Source organism: Ranitomeya imitator, chromosome 8, assembly GCF_032444005.1.
Source record: "Ranitomeya imitator isolate aRanImi1 chromosome 8, aRanImi1.pri, whole genome shotgun sequence".
Taxonomy (NCBI): Eukaryota; Metazoa; Chordata; class Amphibia; order Anura; family Dendrobatidae; genus Ranitomeya; species Ranitomeya imitator.
The window spans coordinates 122,045,669-122,072,868 of NC_091289.1; the positions used below are offsets into that span (position 1 = coordinate 122,045,669).

A 27,200-nucleotide genomic window follows, 5' to 3' on the forward strand; every position below is an offset into this window, starting at 1 on the left:
TGTTGCTGGCTGAGCGTCCACTACTGCCTCTCACCGAGTGATGGCTCTGCTGCACAGCGACCTCTGCTGACCGGAGTCATTTCTTGCGGAATGACGGCTTTTTACTGGACAGAGGCGTCCGTCATCAGACAATGTTTGTACCAAGAGCGGTGAAAAGGCGTCAGGAGACGGAGAGAGCCGGAGGGAAGAAGGGGAGAGGCACGGGGGCACTGACATGTCCGCCGGCGGGAGCTACGAAGATATCATCTGTTTCACCTCCAAACTCTGCTGCTGTAGCGCATGGCTCCCCAGCTGCATCCTCTCCTGCCTGTGCTGCAACATCTGACGCCGCAGCACATGTCTCACCGGCTGCTGCAGTCACACAGGCGTCACCACATGCAACAGCTGCGCCATGTGTTCCTAATGCACCGCATGCCTTACCATCTGTAACCTGTGTACCCCCACCTCTTCATGCTACATCATCACCTGCCTCTGCTGCAGCTCATGCCTCCCCACCTGCCTCTGCTGCACCGCATGCCTCCCCACCTGCCTCTGCTGCACCGCCTACCTCTGCTGCACCGCATGCCTCCCCACCTGCCTCTGCTGCAGCTCATGCCTCCCTACCTGCCTCTGCTGCACCGCATGCCTCCCCACCTGCCTCTGCTGCAGCTCATGCCTCCCCACCTGCCTCTGCTGCAGCTCATGCCTCCCCACCTGCCTCTGCTGCACCGCATGCCTCCCCACCTGCCTCTGCTGCACCGCATGCCTCCCCACCTGCCTCTGCTGCAGCTCATGCCTCCCCACCTGCCTCTGCTGCAGCTCATGCCTCCCCACCTGCCTCTGCTGCAGCTCATGCCTCCCCACCTGCCTCTGCTGCACCGCATGCCTCCCCACCTGCCTCTGCTGCAGCTCATGCCTCCCCACCTGCCTCTGCTGCACCGCATGCCTCCCCACCTGCCTCTGCTGCACCTCATGCCTCCCCACCTGCCTCTGCTGCACCGCATGCCTCCCCACCTGCCTCTGCTGCACCGCATGCCTCCCCACCTGCCTCTGCTGCAGCTCATGCCTCCCCACCTGCCTCTGCTGCACCGCATGCCTCCCCACCTGCCTCTGCTGCACCGCATGCCTCCCCACCTGCCTCTGCTGCACCGCATGCCTCCCCACCTGCCTCTGCTGCAGCTCATGCCTCCCCACCTACCTCTGCTGCAGCTCATGCCTCCCCACCTGCCTCTGCTGCACCGCATGCCTCCCCACCTGCCTCTGCTGCAGCTCATGCCTCCCCACCTGCCTCTGCTGCACCGCATGCCTCCCCACCTGCCTCTGCTGCAGCTCATGCCTCCCCACCTGCCTCTGCTGCACCGCATGCCTCCCCACCTGCCTCTGCTGCACCGCATGCCTCCCCACCTGCCTCTGCTGCACCGCATGCCTCCCCACCTGCCTCTGCTGCAGCTCATGCCTCCCTACCTACCTCTGCTGCAGCTCATGCCTCCCCACCTGCCTCTGCTGCACCGCATGCCTCCCCACCTGCCTCTGCTGCACCTCATGCCTCCCCACCTGCCTCTGCTGCAGCTAATGCCTCCCCACCTGCCTCTGCTGCAGCTAATGCCTCCCCACCTGCCTCTGCTGCAGCTCATGCCTCCCCACCTGCCTCTGCTGCACCTCATGCCTCCCCACCTGCCTCTGCTGCACCTCATGCCTCCCCACCTGCCTCTGCTGCACCTCATGCCTCCCCACCTGCCTCTGCTGCAGCTCATGCCTCCCTACCTGCCTCCCCACCTGCCTCTGCTGCACCGCATGCCTCCCCACCTGCCTCTGCTGCACCTCATGCCTCCCCACCTGCCTCTGCTGCACCTCATGCCTCCCCACCTGCCTCTGCTGCAGCTCATGCCTCCCTACCTGCCTCCCCACCTGCCTCTGCTGCACCGCATGCCTCCCCACCTGCCTCTGCGGTTCTGCCACCTGCTCCGTTTCCAGCATCTACTTCTCTTCCTCCATCTTCTCCATCTGCTCCTGATGCAGAGGATGAGCCCATCAAATCCTACAGCAAACTTCAGCGCTGGCCGCTCCCCGGAGAACCGGTCTGTGTTATATGTGGGCGATATGGAGAATACATCTGTGACCGGACTGAGCGCGATGTGTGTAGTCTGGAGTGTAAAGCCAAAGACATCCTGCAGTCTACAGGGACGTGCTCTGCTGACGACACATCACACGCTCAGCAAGCTTCACCTTTACATAATGTAACCACAGGAGCTGCCGCTGTAGAACCGTTGCCTGTACCTCATCCAGGTGGGGTCATGGCCATTGTGCCCCCAGTGCATCAGCCCGTGGATGCAGCGTCTACACAGTCCAGTACCGCACCCTACACCTATACGGAGCACGAATTTATAACCCAGCTGGGTCAGGAGCAGATTGACAATTTAAGGCAGCAGCTTGGCCTGTCTGTAAACGGAAAAGAAGTGTGCAGGCCAATAATAGAGTTTGAGCATTGTAACTTTCCTCCCATACTTTGCACAAACCTGAGGCGGGCTGGATATGACGCTCCTACTCCCATCCAGATGCAGATGATCCCTGTTGGACTGATGGGAAGAGATGTACTGGCCAGCGCCGACACCGGGTCTGGGAAGACCGCGGCCTTCCTGCTTCCGGCTGTGGTCAGGTGTATGGAGCAGGTATTCTATGCAGATCATGTAGACACAAGTGAATGTCATGTATATACTAATGCGTATCTGATAGATCGGTAATTGGTCTACGGAAAATTGAGAATGTCCATTTTTGATCCAATTTACACTTAAACTTTAAGAGAACGAATCTGTGAAAACATACGGATAACAGTCGTGTGTGCCATCCGTGTGATGGCTGTTTTTTAATGGCTGATGGATGGATATGTGCTGATTTTATTTTATTTTTTTAATGCCATCAAGGCAAACAGATGCCACACTGATGGCAACAATGGACACAAACCAACAATGGATGAAATTTGTAATGAGACCTTAAACTAGTCATTAGAAAATAACCTTTTTTTTAATGTTCTTTTTTTCTGTAATGATTTGAATAAAAAATTAGTAGTCTTGCATTTGTCAGACCGGCCACTGTTTAAGGCTGGTTTCACACTAGCGTTTTGAGGAGCTGCGGAGGGCTGCGGACTTCCTCCGTGAAGCCCCGCCCTTGGCCGCTAGCTCCGCCTACTTCTGCATGCGGCCTGCGTACCTATCTTTAACATTAGGTACGCAGGTCGTGCTGCTGTATGCGGATGCTTCCGCATGCGTCGTTTTGATGATGCGGAGAAAAAAAATTGCTACAAACTCATACCTCCCAACCGTCCCTCATTGTGCGGGACTGCCCCGGATTTCATGCTTGCCCCGTCTGTCCTGCCCGGGACGCAGAGAGTCCCGCAGACAGAACAGTTGATGCTGCTGTCACACGCCCCCTTTTGTTAGGCCACGCCCCTTCCCCGTCTTTGTGTTCCTGAGTCTTCCAGTGTGCCACTGCCTCAGGCTATGTTCACACTTTGCGTTGTCCTTCTGCGGGTTCTCCCGCAGCGGATTTAATAAATCTGCAGGGCAAAACAACTGCGGTTCTCCCTGCAGATTTATCGCGGTTTGTTCCGCGGTTTCCGCTGCGGGTTTCCGCCTATACTATTGATGCTGCATATGCAGCAATATGCAGCATCAATAGTAATGTTAAATATAATAAAAATTGGTTATACTCACCCTCTGATGTCCGGATCTCCTGGGCGCTGCACCCGGCGGTCCGGTTCCAAAGATGCTGTGCGAGAAGGACCCTTCGTGACGTCACGGTCATGTGACCGCGACGTCACCGCAGGTCCTGGTCGCACAGCAACTCTGACCGGACGGCCGCGTGCAGCGCCCAGGAGCTCCGGACATCAGAGGGTGAGTATAACCAGATTTTTTATTTTTTTAACCCCAAATATGGTTCCCAGGGCCTGGAGGAGAGTCTCCTCTCCTCCACCCCGGGTAGGAACCGCACATTATCCGCTTACTTCCCGCAACGTGGGCACAGCCCCATGCGGGAAGTAAGCGGTTCAATGTATTCCTATGGGTGCAGAATCGCAGCGATTCTGCACAAAGAAGTGACATGCTGCGGGTTTTAAACCGCTGCGTTCCCGCGCGGTTTTTCCCGCAGCATGTGCACAGCGGTTTGCGGTTTCCATAGGGTTTACATGTTACTGTAAACGCTATGGAAACTGCTGCGGACCCGCAGCATCAAAATCGCGGCGGTTCCGCGGTAAAAACCGCAAAGTGTGAATATAGCCTCAGTTCAGAGAGAGGGGACACCTGAGGTGACATGACACAGCTTGGGTGCCGGCGGCAATGTAAGCAGCAGACCATGAGAGGACTGGAGGCTGCTAATGGGAGAGATGCAGAGAGATCAGTGAGTAGTGGATGTCACAGAGATGACTCACTCCGTCCAGTGCATTGTGGAGGAGGAGCAGCTGCAGCTCCCTGGGAGATAGTGACAACACATCAATGTGGCTGCTTTATTTCCACAGGCATAAAAGTGCTAAGCCCCTATGACAGTCAGTCACTGTATCATCATGTGCTAATTACAAGCTGCAGCTCCGCTCGGTGCACACACGCGGCTGAGGCTCCGCTCAGTACACTTCGTACACAGACACACACGCGGCTCCGCTCGGTGCACCTCGTACACACACGCGGCTCCGCTCGGTGCACCTCGTACACACACACGGCTCCGCTCGGTGCACCTCGTACACACACACAGCTCCGCTCGGTGCACCTCGTACACACACGCGGCTCCGCTCGGTGCACCTCGTACACACACGCGGCTCCGCTCGGTGCACCTCGTACACACACGCGGCTCCGCTCGGTGCACACACGCGGCTGAGGCTCCGCTCGGTGCACCTCGTACACACACGCGGCTCCGCTCGGTGCACCTCGTACACACACGCTGCTCCGCTCGGTGCACCTCGTACACACACGCGGCTCCGCTCGGTGCACCTCGTACACACACGCGGCTCCGCTCGGTGCACCTCGTACACACACGCGGCTCCGCTCGGTGCACCTCGTACACACGCGGCTCCGCTCGGTGCACCTCGTACACACACGCGGCTCCGCTCGGTGCACCTCGTACTGTGAAAGGTGTACGGAGCCATATGTACGAGGTGTACGGAGCACAGCCGCGTGTGTACGAGGTGTGCGGAGCAGCATGTGAAAGGTGTACGGAGCGGAGTCGTGTGTAAGAGGTATACGGAGCCATGTGTATGAGGTGTACAGAGCACAGCCACGTGTGTACGAGGTGTATGGAGCACAGCCGCGTGTGTACGGAGCGGAGCAGCATGTGAAAGGTGTGCAGAGCGGAGCCGTGTGTACGAGGTGTACGGAGCCGTGTGTACGGAGCAGCATGTGAAAGGTGTAAGGTATACGGAGCCATGTGTACGAGGTGTACAGAGCACAGCCGCGTGTGTACGAGGTGTATGGAGCACAGCCGCGTGTGTGCGGAGCAGCATGTGAAAGGTGTACGGAGCGGAGTCGTGTGTACGGAGCCGTGTGTACGAGGTGTACGGAGCACAGCCGCATGTGTACGAGGTGTGCGGAGCAGCATGTGAAAGGTGTACGGAGCGGAGTCGTGTGTAAGAGGTATACGGAGCCATGTGTACGAGGTGTACAGAGCACAGCCGCGTGTGTACGAGGTGTATGGAGCACAGCCGCGTGTGTACGGAGCGGAGCAGCATGTGAAAGGTGTACGGAGCGGAGTCGTGTGTAAGAGGTATACGGAGCCATGTGTACGAGGTGTATGGAGCACAGCCGCGTGTGTACGGAGCGGAGCAGCATGTGAAAGGTGTACGGAGCGGAATCGTGTGTAAGAGGTGTACGGAGCCGTGTGTACGAGGTGTACGGAGCACAGCCGCGTTTGTATGAGGTGTACGGAGCACAGCCGCGTGTTTACGAGGTGTACGGAGCTGAGCCGGGTGTATACGAGATGTACGGAGCGGAGCAGCATGTGAAAGGTCTACGGAGCGGAGTCTTGTGTGTAAGAGGTTTGCGGATCAGAGCAGAGTGTTAAAGGTGTATGGAGCCGAGCCACGTGTGTACGAGGTGTACAGTGCAGAGCCACGTGTGTATGAGGTGTGCAGAGCAGAGCCATGCGTGCTCAAAGTATACGGAGCGTGTGCAATGTGTATAGAGCGGAGCCGTGTGTGTACGAGGTGTACGAAGTAGTGCCGTGTGTGTACGAGGTGTACGGAGTAGTGCCGTGTGTGTACGAGATGTATGGAGCGGAGCCGTGTGTGTAGGAGTAGCTATGTGTGGCCATTATACGGTACAAAGTATCATGTGCGGCCAATATACAGTATGGAGCATCATGTGTGGTCATTATACAATATGGAGCATCATGTGTGGCTATTATACAGTATGGAGCATCATGTGTGGCCATTATACAGTATGGAGCATCATGTGCAGCCAATATACAGTATGGAGCATCATGTGTGGCTTATACAGTATGGAGCATCATGTGCGGTCATTGTACAGTATGGAGCATCATGTGCGGCCATTATACAGTATGGAGCATCATGTGTGGCTATTATACAGTATGGAGCATCATGTGTGGTCATTATACAGTATGGAGCATCATGTGTGGCTATTATACAGTATGGAGCATCATGTGCGGTCATTGTACAGTATGGAGCATCATGTGTGGCTATTATACAGTATGGAGCATCATGTGCGGTCATTGTACAGTATGGAGCATCATGTGCGGCCATTATACAGTATGGAGCATCATGTGTGGCTATTATACAGTATGGAGCATCATGTGCGGTCATTGTACAGTATGGAGCATCATGTGCGGTCATTGTACAGTATGGAGCATCATGTGCGGTCATTGTACAGTATGGAGCATCATGTGCGGTCATTGTACAGTATGGAGCATCATGTGCGGTCATTGTACAGTATGGAGCATCATGTGCGGTCATTGTACAGTATGGAGCATCATGTGTGGTCATTATACAGTATGGAGCATCATGTGTGGCTATTATACAGTATGGAGCATCATGTGCGGTCATTGTACAGTATGGAGCATCATGTGCGGTCATTGTACAGTATGGAGCATCATGTGCGGTCATTGTACAGTATGGAGCATCATGTGCGGTCATTGTACTGTATGGAGCATCATGTGCAGCCAATATACAGTATGGAGCATCGTGTGCGGCTATTATACAGTATGGAGCATCATGTGCGGTCATTATACAGTATGGAGCATCATGTGCAGCCGATATACAGTATGGAGCATCATGTGCGGCCATTATACAGTATGGAGCATCATGTGTGGCTATTATACAGTATGGAGCATCATGTGCGGTCATTGTACAGTATGGAGCATCATGTGCAGCCAATATACAGTATGGAGCATCATGTGCGGTCATTATACAGTATGGAGCATCATGTGGGGCCATTATACAGTATGGAGCATCATGTGTGGCTATTATACAGTATGGAGCATCATGTGTGGCCATTATACAGTATGGAGCATCATGTGCAGCCAATATACAGTATGGAGCATCATGTGCGGTCATTATACAGTATTGAGCATCATGTGCGGCCATTATACAGTATGGAGCATCATGTGCGGCCATTAGACAGTATGGAGCATCGTGTGCGGCTATTATACAGTATGGAGCATCATGTGCGGTCATTCTACAGTATGGAGCATCATGTGTGGCCATATTTTTTTGTTTATAATTATTCTTTATGAACAGTTTGATCAGCAGTGCTAAATGGGTGTGGTTGAGACGTGGATATGGGTGTGACTAGTGAATGGGTGTGGTCAGAGGCGTGGCCTAAAATTTGCCGCGGCGCGCGTTGCGCACCGCAGACTTTGTCCCTCTTTCCCATCTTCAAAAGTTGGGAGGTATGCAAACTGCGTCCTACGCTGGTCGCCACATCGTCAAAACGACGCATGCAGAAGCATCCGCATATAGCGGCACTACCTGCGTACATAATGTTAAAGATAGGTACGCAGGCCACATGCAGAAGTAGGCGGAGGTGCGACCGAGGGCGGGGCTTCACAGAGGAAGTCCGCAGCCCTCTGCAGCTCCTCAAAACGCTAATGTGAAACCGGCCTTAGGGAATGCACATGTACAGTGGGGGAAATAAGTATCTGTAAATTTAACCTACCCTTAAAATTATAGACTGTTGATGTCTTTGTCAGTGGGCAAGCTTACAAAATCAGCAAGGGATCAAATACTTATTTTCCCCCACTGTACATTAGCAGCAATAGGGGCTGTATTGAATTGTATGGAAGCATCTAATGAGCGTGTGAAGGGAGGGGGAGGTAGAAAGTTACTTTTATGATAGGGGGATCCTGTGTTATCAGTTATTGCAATCCTGTCACTGCTGATAAAACTCCTGTAAACTCTTTTTGAAATGACAGGATATAAGAATCTAATGTAGCTCCAGTGGCCAATTTGAAAAATGAAAGATTACTAATTTTGTAATACCTTAAAAAAAAATTGCCAAACATTTAAAAGCAAAAAGATGCAACACAAAAACCTGATTAGACAATGTCATATTCTCATGTTACAGAATTACAATGTTCCGTGGCTCTGTATGGAAATATATATATATATTTGAATGGGAGTGTCTCATCCAATTTCATCTGTCCTGCCCCATAGAATATTATTAGACCAAGTGCGATCCAATTTGGACAGCACTCGGACTGAAAATCCGGTCTTGTGAACGAGCCCTTCCTACTCTGCCAGGATTAGGGCCCCGACCATCATCTGTGCATTCCTGTAAAAGCCTTGATGTGTGGGTCTTGTAGAAACGAATAGAAAGTCAGACATCTGGTCTGTGCGGAAGATGTGGGCGATGTAATGTTGGGCAGGAATGGAGCTGATAAAGCGCCTGGTAAGAAAATGACTGGCTCCCGCTGCTCCCGGGGCCTGCAGATTGGACTGTGTTTTCAAAGAGAAAAGACTATTTATGATTTTTTTTTTCATCAGCTCTTCTTCTGGGACTTGGAAAAAACATCAGGAAAAGAAATGAGGAAAAAACATTACTGAAGATGCAACAAAACATGCGACAAATGAAAGGGAATCTGTCATCAGGTTTTTCTACCTCAACTGAGAGCAGCATAATGTAGAAGAGACCCTGATTCCAGCGATGGGTGCAGCAGTTGTGACACAATCAGTTATTAGATGGAGCAGATCTCAAATACTGCCCCCTCCCTCACCACAGCTTTCTGTGTACATTGTCTGTTGACAGTGAGCTGCTTATCCCAGTAGGGGGTGTTGTCTGTGTAACAGGCATGTGCAGACAGTGATTACTTCCTGATGATAAAACTTTCATTATAAGTAATTAATGACACACAGCCTAATAAGCGACATGTCTCTGAATTCATGCTATTCTCAGATTACATAGTGAAAACCTGCTGACAGATTCCCTTTAATGGAGTGTTTGAAAGGGATGAAAAAAATGCATGTGCAGGATTTCTAAAACTGACAAGCCAACTATTGTTGATCCCCATTATTGGCCAATACTGGAGCCCATTCATGATGACTCTGCATTGTGCCATTACTCCTGTTCCTTGTGGAAATCAATAGACAACTGGGCGTAACCGTTGCCCTTTTTTATTGGAGTCACTGGAACATAGGAATAGTTGGGGAGGAAATGATGTAACTATAGGAGGAGACACGTATAGACCAGGAGAAGTGTTATCCGCTTGTTTTCGGATTTCTTTTTAGAAGGACGCCCCGGCTGCATTAATCCTCGCGCCTACACGAGAGCTTGCTGTGCAGATAGAGAAACAGGCCCAGGAGCTGATGTTTAAACTTCCCCAAATGAAGACTGCTCTGCTGGTCGGGGGGCTGCCATTACCACCCCAGCTGCACCGACTCAGGCAGAATGTGCAGGTAAGTGAGCACCTATCAGGATAAGTATTGTATCGCATTATTGGAGTCAGGTTTCTCAGCTAATTTATGAAAAATGTCTTATCGTGGATCTGTCGGCTCTACTATGGTGAGGACAGGAAAATAAAGGGGGTATGCTGAGCTTGGAGATGGTTTTATTTAATGCTGTAGATTTATGTTATTGGGTTGTCAGAACATAGGATGTTGATGACCTATGCTTAAAATAGGTCATAAGGAGCAGATCTGCGGAGGGTCCAACACCTGGCATCCCCCCTAATCAGCTGTCATTGCCTCTGCCGCGGCTGTATGTGACCCCTCAATATGAGGCAGCCAGGCAGGACTAGTGTCACGTTTCTATCACCTGCATGCCCATATTAATAAGTCATATACATCCCGGGGGTGACTGATTCCCTGTAATATATACTGTCCAGGTTCTCTCGGATCTGTTACACAATTGACTTTGGTGTTGAAAACCTTCTCCTCCTTCTTTTCAGGTTATTATTGCAACTCCTGGAAGACTCTTAGAAATCATTAGTCAGAATTCCGTAAACCTGGGAGCACTAAGGATCGTGATAGTGGATGAGGTAAGTGAATATGACAGGGTTGATCTAATCTGCTTTGTTGGAGAGCGCGCTGCTTCTTTCCTTCTCGGCTCTTTGGTTGCTGAGGGGACGGTGCGATCCCGAAGACTGACAGTCTGTACCAGCGGCATGGTCGCACTGCTGGTTTGGACTCTCCGCCCTTGGATGCTGCGAGCAGAGGCAGCTTTGCCTCAGTAGTAGAGGAGGCACAGGGGCACAGAAACTGACTGAATCCCAGCTGCTGACGTATAATCTGCAGAGGTGGCTGGTAACCTAGGTGACGAATAGTAAATTATAAAATTACCAATACATGACAATCAAAGAGGTAAATTGCAAAGCTGCTAGTTTTTACATGCTCTTTGCAGTTTCAGCAATTTAAAGGGAATCTGTCAGCAGATTTCTGTTATGTAATCTGAGAGCACCATGATTGCAGCACTTGGGCTGTGTTTTGCTGTTTCAATACAATCAGTGTTTTATCAGCAGGAGATTTATTATTACAGGACAAGCTGCTTCGTGCCTCCTGCTCCAACCTCCACCCCAGCACTGATTGGTAGCTCTTTGTCACCATGCACTGTATGTAGAAAGCTGTGGGGTGGGCAGGTTATACATAGCTAAGGTTGTGATATTGGGGTCAGGGCTGTGTTAAGGTACCTTCACACATAACGATATTGTTAACGATATCGTTGCATTTTGTGACGTAGCAACGATATCGTTAATGAAATCGTTATGTGTGACAGCGACCAACGATCAGGCCCCTGCTGGGAGATCGTTGGTCACTGAACAAAGTCCAGAACTTTATTTCGTCGCTGGATCTCCCGCGGACATCGCTGGATCGGCGAGTGTGACGCCGATCCAGCGATGTCTTCACTGGTAACCAGGGTAAACATCGGGTAACTAAGCGCAGGGCCGCGCTTAGTAACCCGATGTTTACCCTGGTTACCATCCTAAAAGTAAAAAAACAAACACTACATACTTGCCTACCGCTGTCTGTCCCCGGCGCTGTGCTCTGCCCTCCTCCTGCACTGGCTGTGAGCGTCGGTCAGCCGGAAAGCAGAGCAGTGACGTCACCGCTCTGCTTTCCGGCCGCTGTGCTCACAGAGACAGTACAGGAGGAGTGCAGAGAAGCAGAGCGCCGAGGACAGACAGCGTTAGGTAAGTATGTAGTGTTTGTTTTTTTTACTTTTAGGATGGTAACCAGGGTAAACATCGGGTTACTAAGCGCGGCCCTGCGCTTAGTTACCCGATGTTTACCCTGGTTACCGGCATCGTTGGTCGCTGGAGAGCGGTCTGTGTGACAGCTCTCCAGCGACCAAACAGCGACGCTGCAGCGATCCGGATCGTTGTCGGTATCGCTGCAGCGTCGCTTAATGTGAAGGGGCCTTTAGGGTTGGAGTTAGAATTAGGGGTTTTGTTAGGTACATCAGGGTGTCTCCAAACGTGACATGGCGCCTGCCATTGATTCCAGCCAATTTTTCATTCAAAAAGTCAAACGGTTCTCTCTCCCTTCTAAGCCCTGCCATGCGCCTAAACATTGGCTTTCTCCCACACATGGGGTATCGGCGTACTCAGGAGAAATTGCACAACAAATTTTGTGGTTCATTTTCACCTGTTACCCTTGTGAAAATCAAAAAGTTTGGTTCCAAAATATTTTTTTTGTGAAAGAAGTAAAATGTTCATTTTTTCCTTCCACATTGCTTTAGTTCTCGTGAAGCACCTGAAGGGTTAATAAACTTCTTGAATGTGGTTTTGCGCAACATGAGGGGTGCAGTTTTTAGAATGGTGTCACTTTTGGGTATTTTCTGTTATATTGACCCCTAAACTAATTTCAAATATGATGTGATTCCTAAAAATGTTTTATAACTTTTGTTGGAAAAATAAGAAATTTCTGGTCAACTTTTAAAGGGAATCTGTCACCCCCAAAAATCGTATGAGATAAGGCCACCGGCAAAAGGGGCTTATCTACAGCATTCTGTAATGCATTCTGTAATGCTGTAGATAAGCCCCCGATGTATCCTGAAAGGTAAGAAAAACAGGTTATATTATACTCACCCAGGGGCGGTCCCGCTGCGGTCAGGTCCAGTGGGCATCGCGGTCCGGGTCCGGTGCCTCCCATCTTCTTACGATGTCGTCCTCTTCTTGTCTTCCTGCCGCGGCTCTGGCGCAGGCGTACTTTATCTGCCCTGTTGAGGGCAAAGTACTGCAGTGCGCAGGCGCCGGGAAAGGTTAGAGAGGCCCGGCACCTGCGCATTGCAGTACTTTGCCCTCAACAGGGCAGACAAAGTACACCTGTGCCAGAGCCGCGGCAGGAAGACAAGAAGAGGACGTGATCGTATGAAGATAGGAGGTGCTGGACCTGGACCGTGACGCCCATCGGACGGGGCCGCCCCTGGGTGAGTATAACATAACCTGTTTTTCTTATCTTTCAGGATACATTGGAGGCTTATGTACAGCATTACAGAATGCATTACCGAATGCTGTAGATAAGCCCCTAACGGCGGTGGCCGCAGCTCATATACGATTTTTGGGGTGACAGATTCCCTTTAACCCTTATAACGTCCTAACAAAAAAAATTGTTTGCAAAATTGTGCTGATGTAAAGTAAACATGTGGGAAATGTTATTTATTAACTATTTTGTGTGCTATGACTGTGATTTAAGGGCACAAAAATAAAAATTTGGAAAATGGAAAATGATCACAATTTTTGCCAAATTTCTGTTTTTTTCATAAATAAATGCAAGTCATATCAAAGAAATTTTTACCACTATCATGAAGTGCAATATGTCACGAAAAAACAGTGTCAGAATCATCAGGATCCATTGAAGCGTTCCAGAGTTATAACCTCATAAAGTGCCAGTGGTCAAAAATTGGCTCTGTCACTAAGCGGTTATGAAGTTAGGATGACCGCTTTACTCTTTGCTGTATTATTTAATGTCCTTCTGAAAAAAGTTAAATATTTTAGCCACTAATAATTAGCAGCATGTGCTGAACAAGAGATCCCGGGGGAATGTTTTACACATTGTTTTTCATGTGAAATTTGGGGCAGATTCTGCTTTTTTGTGTTTTATGCATATGAATATAATTTCTACAACCACGTTCACATTCAATGAAAAATTTACGGCGAAAAAATCTGTGGCGGAAGTAGGAAGGGTTTATTTCTGTTGAAAATGCATGGGATTACTTTTATTGCATGACAATTGGGCCAATTTGCTTCACCCCTGCAGCAGAGATCCCAATGTACAGCCTCATGATGGCACCTTTATGTAAGGTGAGCACACGGCCTTACAGATGACGTAGTCCTACAACGTAAGAGGTGCCTAATTGATATCCATTTGCTTTTTCAGGCAGACACGATGCTAAAGATGGGCTTTCAGCAACAAGTGCTTGAGGTTTTGGAGCGCACCCCTCTAGATCGCCAGACAGTGCTGGTCTCCGCCACCATTCCGGACAGCATTGAAAGGTTCGCCCAGCAGCTGCTGAGGGATCCGGTGCAGATAACTGCAGGCGAGAAGAACCAGCCGTGCCCTAATGTTCGGCAGATTGTCCTCTGGGTGGAAGAGCCTTCCAAGAAAAAAAAGCTGTTTGAAGTCCTGAATGTGAGCGTTTCATCCTGTGTCTTTGTTATAGATTACTTTCCACATTTAGGGTCTTAGTTTGGGTAAACGCTGGTCAGGAAGGTATAATGGTTATTACCCAGCTTCTGTAAGAAACAGATACCAGTATGCCCGGAATAGTGAATGTGGCCTGTCCATGTACGGCCTTCTATGGTCCATGCCAGGTGCTGTTCATAGCTGCCAGCCTGGTAGGACTTGGCGTAGCCAGTGGGCATAACCATCTGCAATGCCCACTGGACTCCCAGCTGTCAGCACTTACTACACTAACACTTTTCATCTCAATGGTTGGTGCAAGAGCAAAGTGAATGGGGAACCATCGGTAATGATACAGACCCCTGTGTGGTGTTAGTCACTGACCCCCCCTGCATTCATGTCATCCTCTTTGGGAAGCGATAGGTCACCATATCCTAATGGAGCATATAAATGAATTCTGATTAAAGGGGTTGACCAGGCTGTGTGACTGCAGACTTTTGAGTCCTCACAGCGTGGACACCAAACACCGTGAGGATTACCCAGTGCTGGCAGAGAGTGGTAACATGAGGACAAGTATGTGATTTGTGTACATTTGGTCATATGCTGATACGACGGTGCGCGGCCTCGCTCATGACAATGAATAGAGCCAGGCCAGGCATCTAGTCGGAATTTGGCCTTAAGTATGCACATCACATACTTCCGGTCACGTTACCGCCTGCTCCTGGCACCAGAGAATCCTCACGGCGTATGATGTGCGCGCTGTTAGGATTCAACTCTCAAGTCACATTGTGACTGCAGTCTTTATCCTTAAGTCTGAAAAACCCCTTTAAGGTAGACAGCTCGTTTAAGGGACATTAAAAAAAGAAAATGATTCATGGCCTTGTATTACTTTTTTTTTCCCTGTTGGCAAAATTTTATTACCCAAAGTTCCACTCCTATTTCCTCCTGCATTACATCAAGTCTTTCTCTCAAAAGGACTCCAAGCTTTTCCAGCCCCCAGTCCTGGTGTTTGTGGACTGTCGTCTGGGGGCAGATCTGCTCAGTGACGCCATCCGGAAGATTACTCAATTAGAATGTGTGGCAATTCACTCTGAAAAGTCCCAGTCAGAGAGGACCAAGATACTACAGGTAACATGATGGGTGCCTCAACCTTAGGGCTCGTCCAGACGGCAGTAGATTCGCTCATCTAAGAAAATCAGGCTGATAATGCAAATTACACTGATTAATCTCTGATGAGAGGATCTGAGCACACAATATTTCTTCATCCCTCTCCATTGGAAATCCAGTGGAAATCAGACTGCACTCATGTGGCATCTGAGTGCAGTCCGATGATTTGTTGGATCGCACTCAGAACAATAATACTGCCGTCTTCTGCTCCTGTCCTGTCTAGCCAAGAATTGACTGGAGGAAGGCAGTTTCAGAGAGTAACGCATGTCCTCTCTTTTTTACAGGGATTACTGGAGGGACAGTATGATGTTGTTGTTAGCACCGGTGTCCTGGGCAGAGGTTTGGATTTAGTGCATGTGAAATTGGTTGTAAATTTTGACATGCCATCAAGCATGGATGAATATGTGCACCAGGTGAGGAGGTTAGACATACCAGTGGTATTCACATGGGTGAGCAGTCTGCTGCAGTATTGGCCTTTAAATGGACGTTACAGTGCTGGGTGCTAGGAAAGGCTCTGTGCAGGCTGCACTCGCGGTGTAATGTTCAGTGAATGTTTCAAGTATAATGGACCGTCCATCAATCCACTATTGCCTCCCACTGTTACCAAAAATGTATGCTGGAAAGTGATTTCAATTATACGTTAGCAAGAAATGGGAATTTGAAACATAGCATTTCACAGATTCATAAAGATGTAAAAATTTACACCACAAAGACACAGGAGAGAGACCAAACAGACCTGCCTGTACTCACAGGCTGGTTGGGGGCAATGCTGCCACAAGGAGGGTGTTAGAATGAGCTATAGAGAACTAATCTCATTAGTCCTGCAATAAATATAGTGGTTTCAGCTTTGAGTTAATGATATGGCCGTGCTCCGGGCGGCTTCATGTGGTGCTCTGCTTAGGTATTCATGTGTATGGCTTCTGACAGGTCACTGATCCCTCACTGACCTGCCTCCTAGTTTAAATTATGAATATTGAAAATAAATCACCTTCTGCAGGCAGGTGCTGACGCCTGTGCTGCTGCATAATCACATCTATAATGTGTATTTAATTAATTATTCCCATCGCCACGACAGCACCCTACGAGAGAGAGAGGATCTGCCCACTATCTGGACAGGAACCTACAGGATTTAAAGGGGAGGTCCCCCTCACCACTCCAGTTTGGGATCCTGTCCTAGATGGGAACAGACAGGTGCTAAAGCACGAGGTTCTTACCCAGGTCCTTCGGCCTCTGCGCTGTGTCTGCGGGAACGGCAGAGACGGGGTCACTGGAAGCAGCGTCGGGGGTGTCCTGCTTGCAGACCCCTCCTCGTCTGGCCATGTGGAATTGTGATCCCAGGGGTCGGGCAGTGCCGCCCTGGGTCGCGCGGCGCCGGCTCGGCGTCTCATCAGCGTTTGTGACCCGGAAGTAGATGGTAACACGGCCGGGGAGGAGGCGGGGCTGCAGGTATTAAGCAGCGGAGGCTGTGTGCTGGATGTGCGGCAACATGTCCTCGGTTGGGGACACAGAGCACCTTCAGGTGGAGGTGCCTGAGCAGCGCAGGAAAAGCGGTAGCAGCCGCTCAAGAAGTAGCAGCATTGTGGTACGGGGGCAACAGCGTTCGAGCGCCCCATCGTCACATGTGGATTCACCTCATCCGAAACCGGTACTATTGAGTTCAGCCTTTGGTGAGTGTTATAAATACACCTAGTAGCTGATATGGTCCGTTTTTTGTGCTTTGTTGAAGGCCAAAAAGACAACTAAATCTAAGCATAAGCAGTGTGCATTGTGCACAGTACCTTTGCCTGATAGCTATAGTAAAAAGCTTTGCCAGGCTTGTGTTTGTCGGACCTTAGAGGAATAGGCTCCCCTTCGTGCATCAGACCTCAGGGCGGTCATCCGAGAAGAAATATATTATTCCCGGAGCCGACGGAGCCAAGGAAGAAAGGTTCAGACTTCAATACCTCATCATCATCTTCAAGGCGTAGACGCAATTACCAATAAATCACATCTTCCAGTAGGGGGTAGACTAATATATTTCTATAATCAATGGGCCAAAATAACTTCCAGCAGCTGGATTTTGGGTATAGTTGCGTCAGGATTAAAGTTGGAGTTTCAGGAGATACCTCCTGATTACGATGTATTAACTGCCCTTAGTTCTTCAGATCAACAACAGGCCCTGGAAAGAGAGGTTCAGCTGTTGAGACAAAAGGAGGTTATTGTTGAGGTATCGAAAGATCAGGAAAAAGAGGGATTTTATTCCCCTTTATTTTTAATCTCCAAGCTTGATGGATCCTTTCGGACCATCATAAATTTACAGAAGCTGAATAAATTTCTACAATACCATGCCTTTAAGATGGAATCCATTAAATCGGCAACTAAACTTCTTTTTCCCAGGTGTTATATGACAGTCCTGGATGTAAAGGATGCATACTACCATCTACCCATTCACAAGGATCACCAGCGATTCCTCAGAATGGCGGTGCAATTAAACAATCAGGTCAGACATTTTCAGTTTAAGGCAATGCCATTTGGATTATATATGGCACCGAGGGTGTTTGCTAAAATCATTTCGGAAGTAATGGCCTATATCAGAGAACAGGATACATTAGTTATACCCTACTTGGATGACTTCCTGGTTGTGGCGAATTCGTTTTTTCAGTGTAAAATCCGCCTAAACTGTATAATATATCTACAGGACCTAGGTTGGCTGGTCAACCTAAAGAAATCAAAGATAGAGCCATCAACGAGTCAGATTTTCCTCGGTATTCTGCTAAGTTCAGAAGATCAACTATGTTTCCTTCCAGAAGAAAAAAAGCAGAGGATTATTCACAAAGTCAAGACTGTAAGGGAATATCCAGGTCTAACCCTGAGAGACGCAATGTCTCTTCTGAGGTCGTTGACGTCATGTATACCGGCCGTTCAGTGGGCTCAATTCCACACTCGGGTATTGCAATCCGAAATCCTAGATGCAGAAAGGAGTCTTCAAGGTAGTCTGAGTCTTCCATTCAGACGATCAGCCGCCACTCTCTACAGTCTAAAATGGTGGCTAGATATCAGACATTTGTCAAAAGGGGTACATTGGGGAATGGTACCGGACAACATGGTCACAACTGATGCCAGCCCAAATAGGTTGGGGAGCTCACATCGGAAGTGTTTGGACCCAAGGGCGATGGTCTCTTCTAGAAACCCAAAGATCCTCAAATTGGAAGGAGCTTACAGCAGTCAAATATACCCTGCTCAAATTTCTACCAATACTGCGGAATTCACATGTGCGGGTACAGACCGACAACATGACCGTAGTGGCATACCTCAACCATCAGGGAGGGACAAGGTCAAAATCTCTAATGATCACCACTGCAGGCATACTTACCATAGCCGAAACTCACTTCCTTTTTTTTTTATCAGCAATCCACATACGAGGAGAGTACAATGTGGAGGCCGATTACCTCAGCCGTCATTCTCTACGTCAGGGAGAATGGTCTCTAAACCGGCTAATATTCAAACAGATAGTCAATCTTTGGGGGCTACCCATTATAGATCTGTTTGCTACGAGGGAAAACAGGCAGATGTGGAAGTTTGCATCTCTTCGGGTAGCGGACAAACCTTATATAGTGGATTCCCTTCAAGTTTGTTGGGATTTCCCTCTAGCATATGCGTTTCCCCCAATGTGTCTGATCCATCTAGTTCTCAGGAAGATCAGGGAAGAGAAGGCGAGAGTAGTCCTAATTGCCCCCTTCTGGCCCAAGAGGCCATGGTTCTCTTTACTCAGGGCAATGTCAGTGACCGACCCATGGGTGTTGCCCTCAAGTCCGGAGCTTCTCTCTCAAGGTCCATTTCGTCACCCCAATGTGGAGTCTCTGCATTTGAAGGCGTGGAATTTGAGAGGGAGTTGCTAGCATGGAGGGGTTTTTCGGACGCCTTAATATCTACCCTTTTAAGTAGCCGGAAAGAGGTTACGACCAAGATTTACTCTAAATTTTGGAAGAAGTTCCTTGGTAAGTATGTAGTGTTTGTTTTTTTACGTTTACGCTGGTAACCAGGGTAAACATCGGGTTACTAAGCGCGGCCCTGCGCTTAGTAACCCGATGTTTACCCTGGTTACCAGTGAAGACATCGCTGAATCGGCGTCACACGCCGATTCAGCGATGTCAGCGGGAGATCCATCGACGAAATAAAGTTTCAGACGATCTGCTACGACGTACGATTCTCAGCGGGGTCCCTGATCGCAGTAGCGTGTCAGACACAGCGAGATCGTAACGATATCGCTGGAACGTCACGGATCGTGCCGTCCTAGCGATCAAAGTGCCACTGTGTGACGGTACCCTTAGTGATATGCAAGCATTGTCAGTAGACTCTCCCTATCTAATGGTCTTTAAGGATAAGATTGAGTTGAACCCAGATCCAGCATATTTACCAAAGGTAGCTTCTAAGTTCCACAGAAGTCAGGAGATATATTGACCATCCTTTTGTGATAATCCAGTTTCAGCAGAAGAACATAAATGTCATATGCTAGATGTTTGAAGAGCAGTATTGGAGTACTTGCACAAGACAGGGTAGGGCTCTGTTTGTTTCTTTCCAGAATCCAAGAAAGGGGGCGAGTGTAACAAAAGGTTCTATCGCCAGATGGATCAGAGATGCAATATGTCTTGTCTATTCTGCCAAAGGACAAATACCACCAGAAGGCATCGAGGCCCACTCCACTCGAGCCATGGCCTCATCCTGGGTGGAGAAAGCAGACATCTCCATAGACGTAATATGTAAGGCGGCAACGTGGTCGTCTCCTTCCACCTTTTATAAACCCTACCGTCTTGATCTATCATCTAAGGCCAACTTAGAGTTTGGGCGATCAGTTCTTAGTGCTGTGGTCCCTCCCAGGTGATTTGTCTTTGAAAGTCTCTCGTAGGGTGCTGTCGTGGCGATAGGAAAACTGTTTTTTACTTACCGGTAATAGGATTTTACAGAGTCCACGACAGCACCCACACATTCCCCCCCGGGAGTTAATCACTGGATTCCTGCACTCTTTTGGAAGGTGTGCCTTTAGTTTGTCACTCTATAGAGGTGATGGTATTTAGTAATGTTTAAGTGTATATGATTGTATACTAACTCAATGGCGGTGTCCCTTATACTCTGAAATACAAACTGGAGTGGTGAGGGGGACCGCCCCTGTAGGTTCCTGTCCAGATGGTGGGCGGATCCCCTCTCTCGTATGGTGCTGTCGTGGACTCTGTAAAATCCTATTACCGGTAATTAAAAGACGATTTTTGAATGGTATTCATAAATTTAAAAAATAAAGTCTGAAAATGGCGCCGGCCGCACCTGCGCATTAGCAGCTATAAGGGATACAATAGCTGCTACTGCGCAGGCGACGCCATCTTGGAGGAGGGAATTTTTTTTTTTTTTCTACCAAGATGTCTGCCCAGTAGCAGCTATCGGATCGCAGTTGCAGCCAGCGCCATTTTCAGACTGATTTTTATTTATTTATTTTTTAAATTTATGTATACAATAAAAAAACAAAAATTAAATGCATATTATAGATGCGATCATGCTGCAGCGCAGGCGCCGGTTCCTACCAGCCTGCAGACGGTGATTTTTTTTTTTTTTTTTAAATGTATATAATTTTCATTATATAAACTAGGGATCAGTGACCTGACAGAAGCCATACACATTAATACCCAAGCAAAACACCATATGAAGACCCTCCACCCCTTCACCCCCCCCACAGGCCGCCATGGAGCACAAGCATATCATTAAAGGGAACCTGTCACCCCGTTTTTTGAGATTGAGCTATAAATACTGTTAAATAGGGCCTGCGCTGTGTGTTCCTATAGTGTATGTAGTGTACCCCGATTCCCCACCTATGCTGAGAAATAACTTACCAAAGTCGCCGTTTTCGCCTGTCAATCAGGCTGGTCAGGTCGGGAGGGCGTGGTGACATCGCTGGTTCTTCCTCAGCTTTACGTTGGTGGCGTAGTGGTGAACAAGCAGCGCGCGATCTGCGCTGTCATCCCTTTCGTCGGTGGGGGCGGCCATCTTCCTGGGGCCGCGCGTGCGCAGATCGAGTGCTCTGCTGCACGGGGCTTCAGGAAAATGGCCGCGGGATGCCGCGCGTGCGCATTAGAGATCGCGGCGGCCATTTTCCCAAAGCCGAGTTTGCATCTCGGCTTTGGGAAAATGGCCGCCGCGATCTCTAATGCGCACGCGCGGCATCCCGCGGCCATTTTCCTGAAGCCCCGTGCAGCAGAGCACTCGATCTGCGCACGCGCGGCCCCAGGAAGATGGCCGCCCCCACCGACGAAAGGGATGACAGCGCAGATCGCGCGCTGCTTGTTCACGTGCCCACAGTGGATTAGTTACCTCAACATGCGGACACCACTACGCCACCAACGTAAAGCTGAGGAAGAACCAGCGCTGTGAACACGCCCTCCCGACCTGACCAGCCTGATTGACAGGCGAAAACGGCGACTTTGGTAAGTTATTTCTCAGCATACATGGGGAATCGGGGTACACTACATACACTATAGTAACACACAGCGCAGGCCCTATTTAACAGTATTTATATCTCAATCTCAAAAAACGGGGTGACAGGTTCCCTTTAATATTAGTTGTATCACTGAATATAGAGAAGAATTGATCTGACCCCTCCCTATATAACAAACGAGCCTGTACACATCCTCCTATATACAATGTGATCCCAAACAGTCCCCTATACAGTGAGCCCTCACCCAGCCACTCCGTGTACAGTGAGCCTCCTATGTACAGTATGACTGCACACACCACCCCTACATTGAGCCTACACAGTCCTTATGTACAGTATGAGCCAACAGTCCCTCTATATACTGTATGGGCCCTCACTTAGCCCTCTATATACAGTGGGAGCACCCACATAACATTTGTATATACAGTATGAGCCCTCACATAGCCTCCCTATATACAGTATGAGCCCCCAAATAGCCTTCCTATGTACAGTGTGAGCCCTCACATAGCCTCCCTATATACGGTATGAGCCCCCACATAACCTCCCTTTATACAATGTGAGCCCTCATAGCCTCCCTATATACGGTGTGAGCCCCCACATAGCCTCCCTGTATACGGTATGAGCCCCCACAGAGCCTCCCTATATACGGTATGAGCCCCCACATAGCCTCCCTTTATACAATGTGAGCCCTCATAGTCTCCCTATATACGGTGTGAGCCCCCACATAGCCCCCCTCTATACGGTATGAGCCCCCACACAGCCTCCCTATATACGATATGAGCCCCCACACAGCCTCCCTATATACGGTATGAGCCCCCACATAGCCTCTCTATATACGTTATGAGCCCCCACATAGCCTCCCTTTATACAATGTGAGCCCTCATAGCCTCCCTATATATGGTGTGAGCCCCCACATAGCCTCCCTGTATACGGTGTGAGCCCCCACATAGCCTCCCTGTATACGGTAGGAGCCCCCACATAGCCTCCCTGTATACGGTATGAGCCCCCACAGAGCCTCCCTATATACGGTATGAGCCCCCACATAGCCTCCCTATATACGGTGTGAGCCCCCACATAGCCTCCCTGTATACGGTATGAGCCCCCACACAGCCTCCCTATATACGGTAGATTGTGAGCCTTCGCGGGCAGGGTCCTCTCTCCTCCTGTACCAGTTGTGACTTGTATTGTTCAATACTATTGTACTTGTTTTATTATGCATACCCCTCCTCACATGTAAAGCGCCATGGAATAAATGGCGCTATAATAATAAATAATAATACGGTATGAGCCCCCACATAGCCTCCCTGTATACGGTATGAGCCCCCACATAGCCTCCCTATATACGGTATGAGCCCCCACATAGCCTCCCTATATACAATATGAGCTTTCACTTAGCCCCTATATACGGTATGAGCCCCCACCCCACATAGCCTCCCTATATATGGTGTGAGCCCCCACATAGCCTCCCTATATACGGTGTGAGCCCCCACATAGCCTCCCTATATACGGTGTGAGCTCCCACATAGCCTCCCTATATATGGTGTGAGCCCCCACATAGCTTCCCTTAATACAATGTGAGCCCTCATAGCCTCCCTATATACGGTGTGAGCCCCCACATAGCCTCCCTATATACGGTATGAGCCCTCGCATAGCCTCACTATATACGGTATGAGCCCCCACATAGCCTCTATATATACAATATGAGCTTTCACTTAGCCCCTATATACGGTATGAGCCCCCACATAGCCTCCCTATATACAATGTGAGCCCCCACATAGCCTCCCTATATACGGTATGAGCCCCCACATAGCCTCCCTATATACGGTGTGAGCCCCCACGTAGCCTCCCTATATACGGTGTGAGCCCCCACGTAGCCTCCCTATATACGGTGTGAGCCCCCACGTAGCCTCCCTATATACGGTGTGAGCCTCCACGTAGCCTCCCTATATACGGTGTGAGCCCCCACGTAGCCTCCCTATATACGGTGTGAGCCCTCACGTAGCCTCCCTATATACGGTGTGAGCCCTCACGTAGCCTCCCTATATACGGTGTGAGCCCTCACGTAGCCTCCCTATATACGGTGTGAGCCCTCACGTAGCCTCCCTATATACGGTGTGAGCCCTCACGTAGCCTCCCTATATACGGTGTGAGCCCTCACGTAGCCTCCCTATATACGGTGTGAGCCCTCACGTAGCCCCCCTATATACGGTGTGAGCCCTCACGTAGCCCCCCTATATACGGTGTGAGCCCTCACGTAGCCCCCCTATATACGGTGTGAGCCCTCACGTAGCCTCCCTATATATGGTGTGAGCCCTCACGTAGCCTCCCTATATACGGTGTGAGCCCCCACGTAGCCTCCCTATATACGGTGTGAGCCCCCACGTAGCCTCCCTATATACGGTGTGAGCCCTCACGTAGCCTCCCTATATACGGTGTGAGCCCTCACGTAGCCTCCCTATATACGGTGTGAGCCCTCACGTAGCCTCCCTATATACGGTGTGAGCCCTCACGTAGCCTCCCTATATACGGTGTGAGCCCTCACGTAGCCTCCCTATATACGGTGTGAGCCCTCACGTAGCCTCCCTATATACGGTGTGAGCCCTCACGTAGCCTCCCTATATACGGTGTGAGCCCTCACGTAGCCTCCCTATATACGGTGTGAGCCCTCACGTAGCCTCCCTATATACGGTGTGAGCCCTCACGTAGCCTCCCTATATACGGTGTGAGCCCTCACGTAGCCTCCCTATATACGGTGTGAGCCCTCACGTAGCCTCCCTATATACGGTGTGAGCCCTCACGTAGCCTCCCTATATACGGTGTGAGCCCTCACGTAGCCTCCCTATATACGGTGTGAGCCCTCACGTAGCCTCCCTATATACGGTCTGAGCCCTCACTTAGCCTCCCTATATACGGTGTGAGCCCTCACGTAGCCTCCCTATATACGGTGTGAGCCCTCACGTAGCCTCCCTATATACGGTGTGAGCCCTCACGTAGCCTCCCTATATACGGTGTGAGCCCTCACGTAGCCTCCCTATATACGGTGTGAGCCCTCACGTACCCTTCCTATATACGGTGTGAGCCCTCACGTAGCCTCCCTATATACGGTGTGAGCCCTCACGTAGCCTCCCTATATACGGTGTGAGCCCTCACGTAGCCTCCCTATATACGGTGTGAGCCCCCACGTAGCCTCCCTATATACGGTGTGAGCCCTCACGTAGCCTCCCTATATACGGTGTGAGCCCTCACGTAGCCCCTTATATATACAGGCACACATCCCATGCACATATAAAAAAATAAAAACAACACATACTCTCCTTGTTTCCATTCTCCCGGCGCTCTTTTTTGATCTCTGATGTACTGACTCTTCGCACAGCAAGCAAGATGTAGTGACGTCATTCTGTCTGCTGTCTCATTCGCACGTGTTGATTGGTGGAAAAAGGAGTCTGCTGATCCATCCTCCACGAATGTATTCACCGCTATCTTCATCTCGAGAAGGCAGACAGCATTGATATTGGATCCGGGGACGGGAAGGCATACTGCGGCACGTGGGCCAGTGTTTTCAGTTTTTTTTGCATGTTTCGCAAGTTTTTAACACTATTATTTATAGTCAAATTTATTCTGTTCTGTTCTTTGTCCCTGTGTATAAAGGATGATGATCTAGATACATGACGTTACATGACTGTAGGTGCAATGTTTCTGTGACTTACAGCAGACCTTGTGCTGGGCTAACAGCCGTCTTGCTGATGAGGCTGGAGTAGTTAACACAATAGGTTTCTTGGGCCTTCTATTTTAGGATTTTGTTTTAATTTATTTAGCTCTTACTTTTTCAGGGCACTGTTCAACTTGGCCTCTTTAAAAGGCATAAAAAAGTTTTTGTCTGAATTTCTAAGAATACAGTAAATGAAAATATCACTACTTCATTAAGGGAAATCTGTCAGCAGGTTCTGCTATGTAATTTGACAGCAGAATTATGTAGGGACAGAGACCCTAATTCCAGTGATGTATCAGTTAGGTTATTGGGTGCAGCCGTTATTATACAACCACAATTTTATCTTCTACAAAGATAACAAAGTGACACATGTCTGTATTGAGGCTGCTCTCAGATTATATAACAAAAACCTGCTGACAGATTTTTTTTTGGGAGGGGGATATATTCACATAGTGATGTCACATTGGTTATTAGACACATCGCTGACATGACATTGCTTTGGATGGTCTCATGTATGTATGGGACACTGCATCTCTCGATCTGGAGCTCTGTTGAAAAAAATAAATTGTAATGATATATATATATTGGCAAGAGTTTTGGTCAGCATATTTTTGTAATGTACTAATAAGAGCATCAGAAGCATCGCAGAGAGAAGTCATTAGTATTAATTTACTTGCATGTGCAATGTTTAACTGATCTTGCGTTTTTACCAGATTGGAAGAGCAGGAAGACTCGGTCACCGAGGAACTGCGATCACATTTATCAATAAAAACAACAAGAACCTCTTCTGGGACCTGGTGAAGAGAGTGCAGCCCACGGGGTCACTGCTGCCCCCACAGCTGCTGAACTCGCCCTATGTGCAGGAGCAGAAGCGACTGGAGCAGAGGAAGCATCACCAGAACAAGGTGGTCTCAGGAGACCAGATCCTGGACCTCATCCGAAAACATGACAAGAGGAGACCACACAAGTGACCACACCACCCAGGTCCTGGTTGTTGGTCTAAAAGGGATTATCTTTCTATTCTCCTTGATCTTGGGAACATTTTTCATTCCCGAGAAGTAAACATTCTCTCATTTTATTGAGAGTCCTTAAGTGACATTAAAGCCCTAGGATTTTGTTATTACCTTGTGTGAATCGTTTTCGATGTTTTAAAAAAAAAAAAAAAAGCAACTTAAGGGGTTGGCACTTTGTAGACGTATGTGTCATATATTCAACTTGTGTAAATTTAAAGGGAGTCTGTCCCACCCAAAACACATTTTAAACTAAACTCATAGTCATGTAGAGAATTTCGCCTCTATATAAATCACACCTTTACTGTGTAAACTGTCCTTCTACCGTGCAAAAAAACTTAATTTCCATATCCTAAATAGGGTGCTCGGTGCATTGTCCCACCCGCTGAGTTTGGATACCCCCTGCCTCCCGCTCTGATCTTTGGCCATGCTGGGCTGCTTGTAGTCAGCACTGTTTCAGGAGTAAGCTGATGCCTGCTCTCACTTACTGTCGGAGTTCCATGATTAGCGCGTGTGCACACAGCTCGCTCGCGTCTGCTACCGTCGCATGCAGCAGAGAGGAGAGCGCTGTCTATGCACCCGGCGATCAAGGCACTCAGACAGTGAGCGCAGGCACCAGCTGTGTCTTAAGACGGCGCTTGTTCTGGGCAAGCCAGCGAGGGAGACACAAGCTTTCACCTTCTGTGATTTTCTGTGCTCCGTTTATAAGATGTTTTTAGGGTGACGGCCTCCCTTTAAACAGAACCTGTCATGTCTGATAACGCTATTCATCTGCAGATATGAGATGAATCTTCAGGTTAATATCATTATGAAGGTATCCGGCTGCTGTAC

The 27,200-nt window shown here is 49.2% G+C and overlaps 1 protein-coding gene across 1 annotated transcript; it reads left to right on the forward strand.

The window, feature by feature from the left end:
- Nucleotides 1-26,482, forward strand: DDX59 (DEAD-box helicase 59). Its single transcript, XM_069737331.1, has 7 exons — nucleotides 1-2,648; nucleotides 9,698-9,865; nucleotides 10,357-10,446; nucleotides 13,784-14,035; nucleotides 15,002-15,154; nucleotides 15,478-15,606; nucleotides 26,073-26,482. The coding sequence occupies exons 1-7, from the start codon at nucleotides 132-134 to the stop codon at nucleotides 26,328-26,330; spliced, it is 3,567 nt and encodes a 1,188-aa protein (XP_069593432.1). The 5' UTR covers nucleotides 1-131; the 3' UTR covers nucleotides 26,331-26,482.
- The last annotated feature ends 718 nt before the right edge of the window (nucleotides 26,483-27,200 follow it).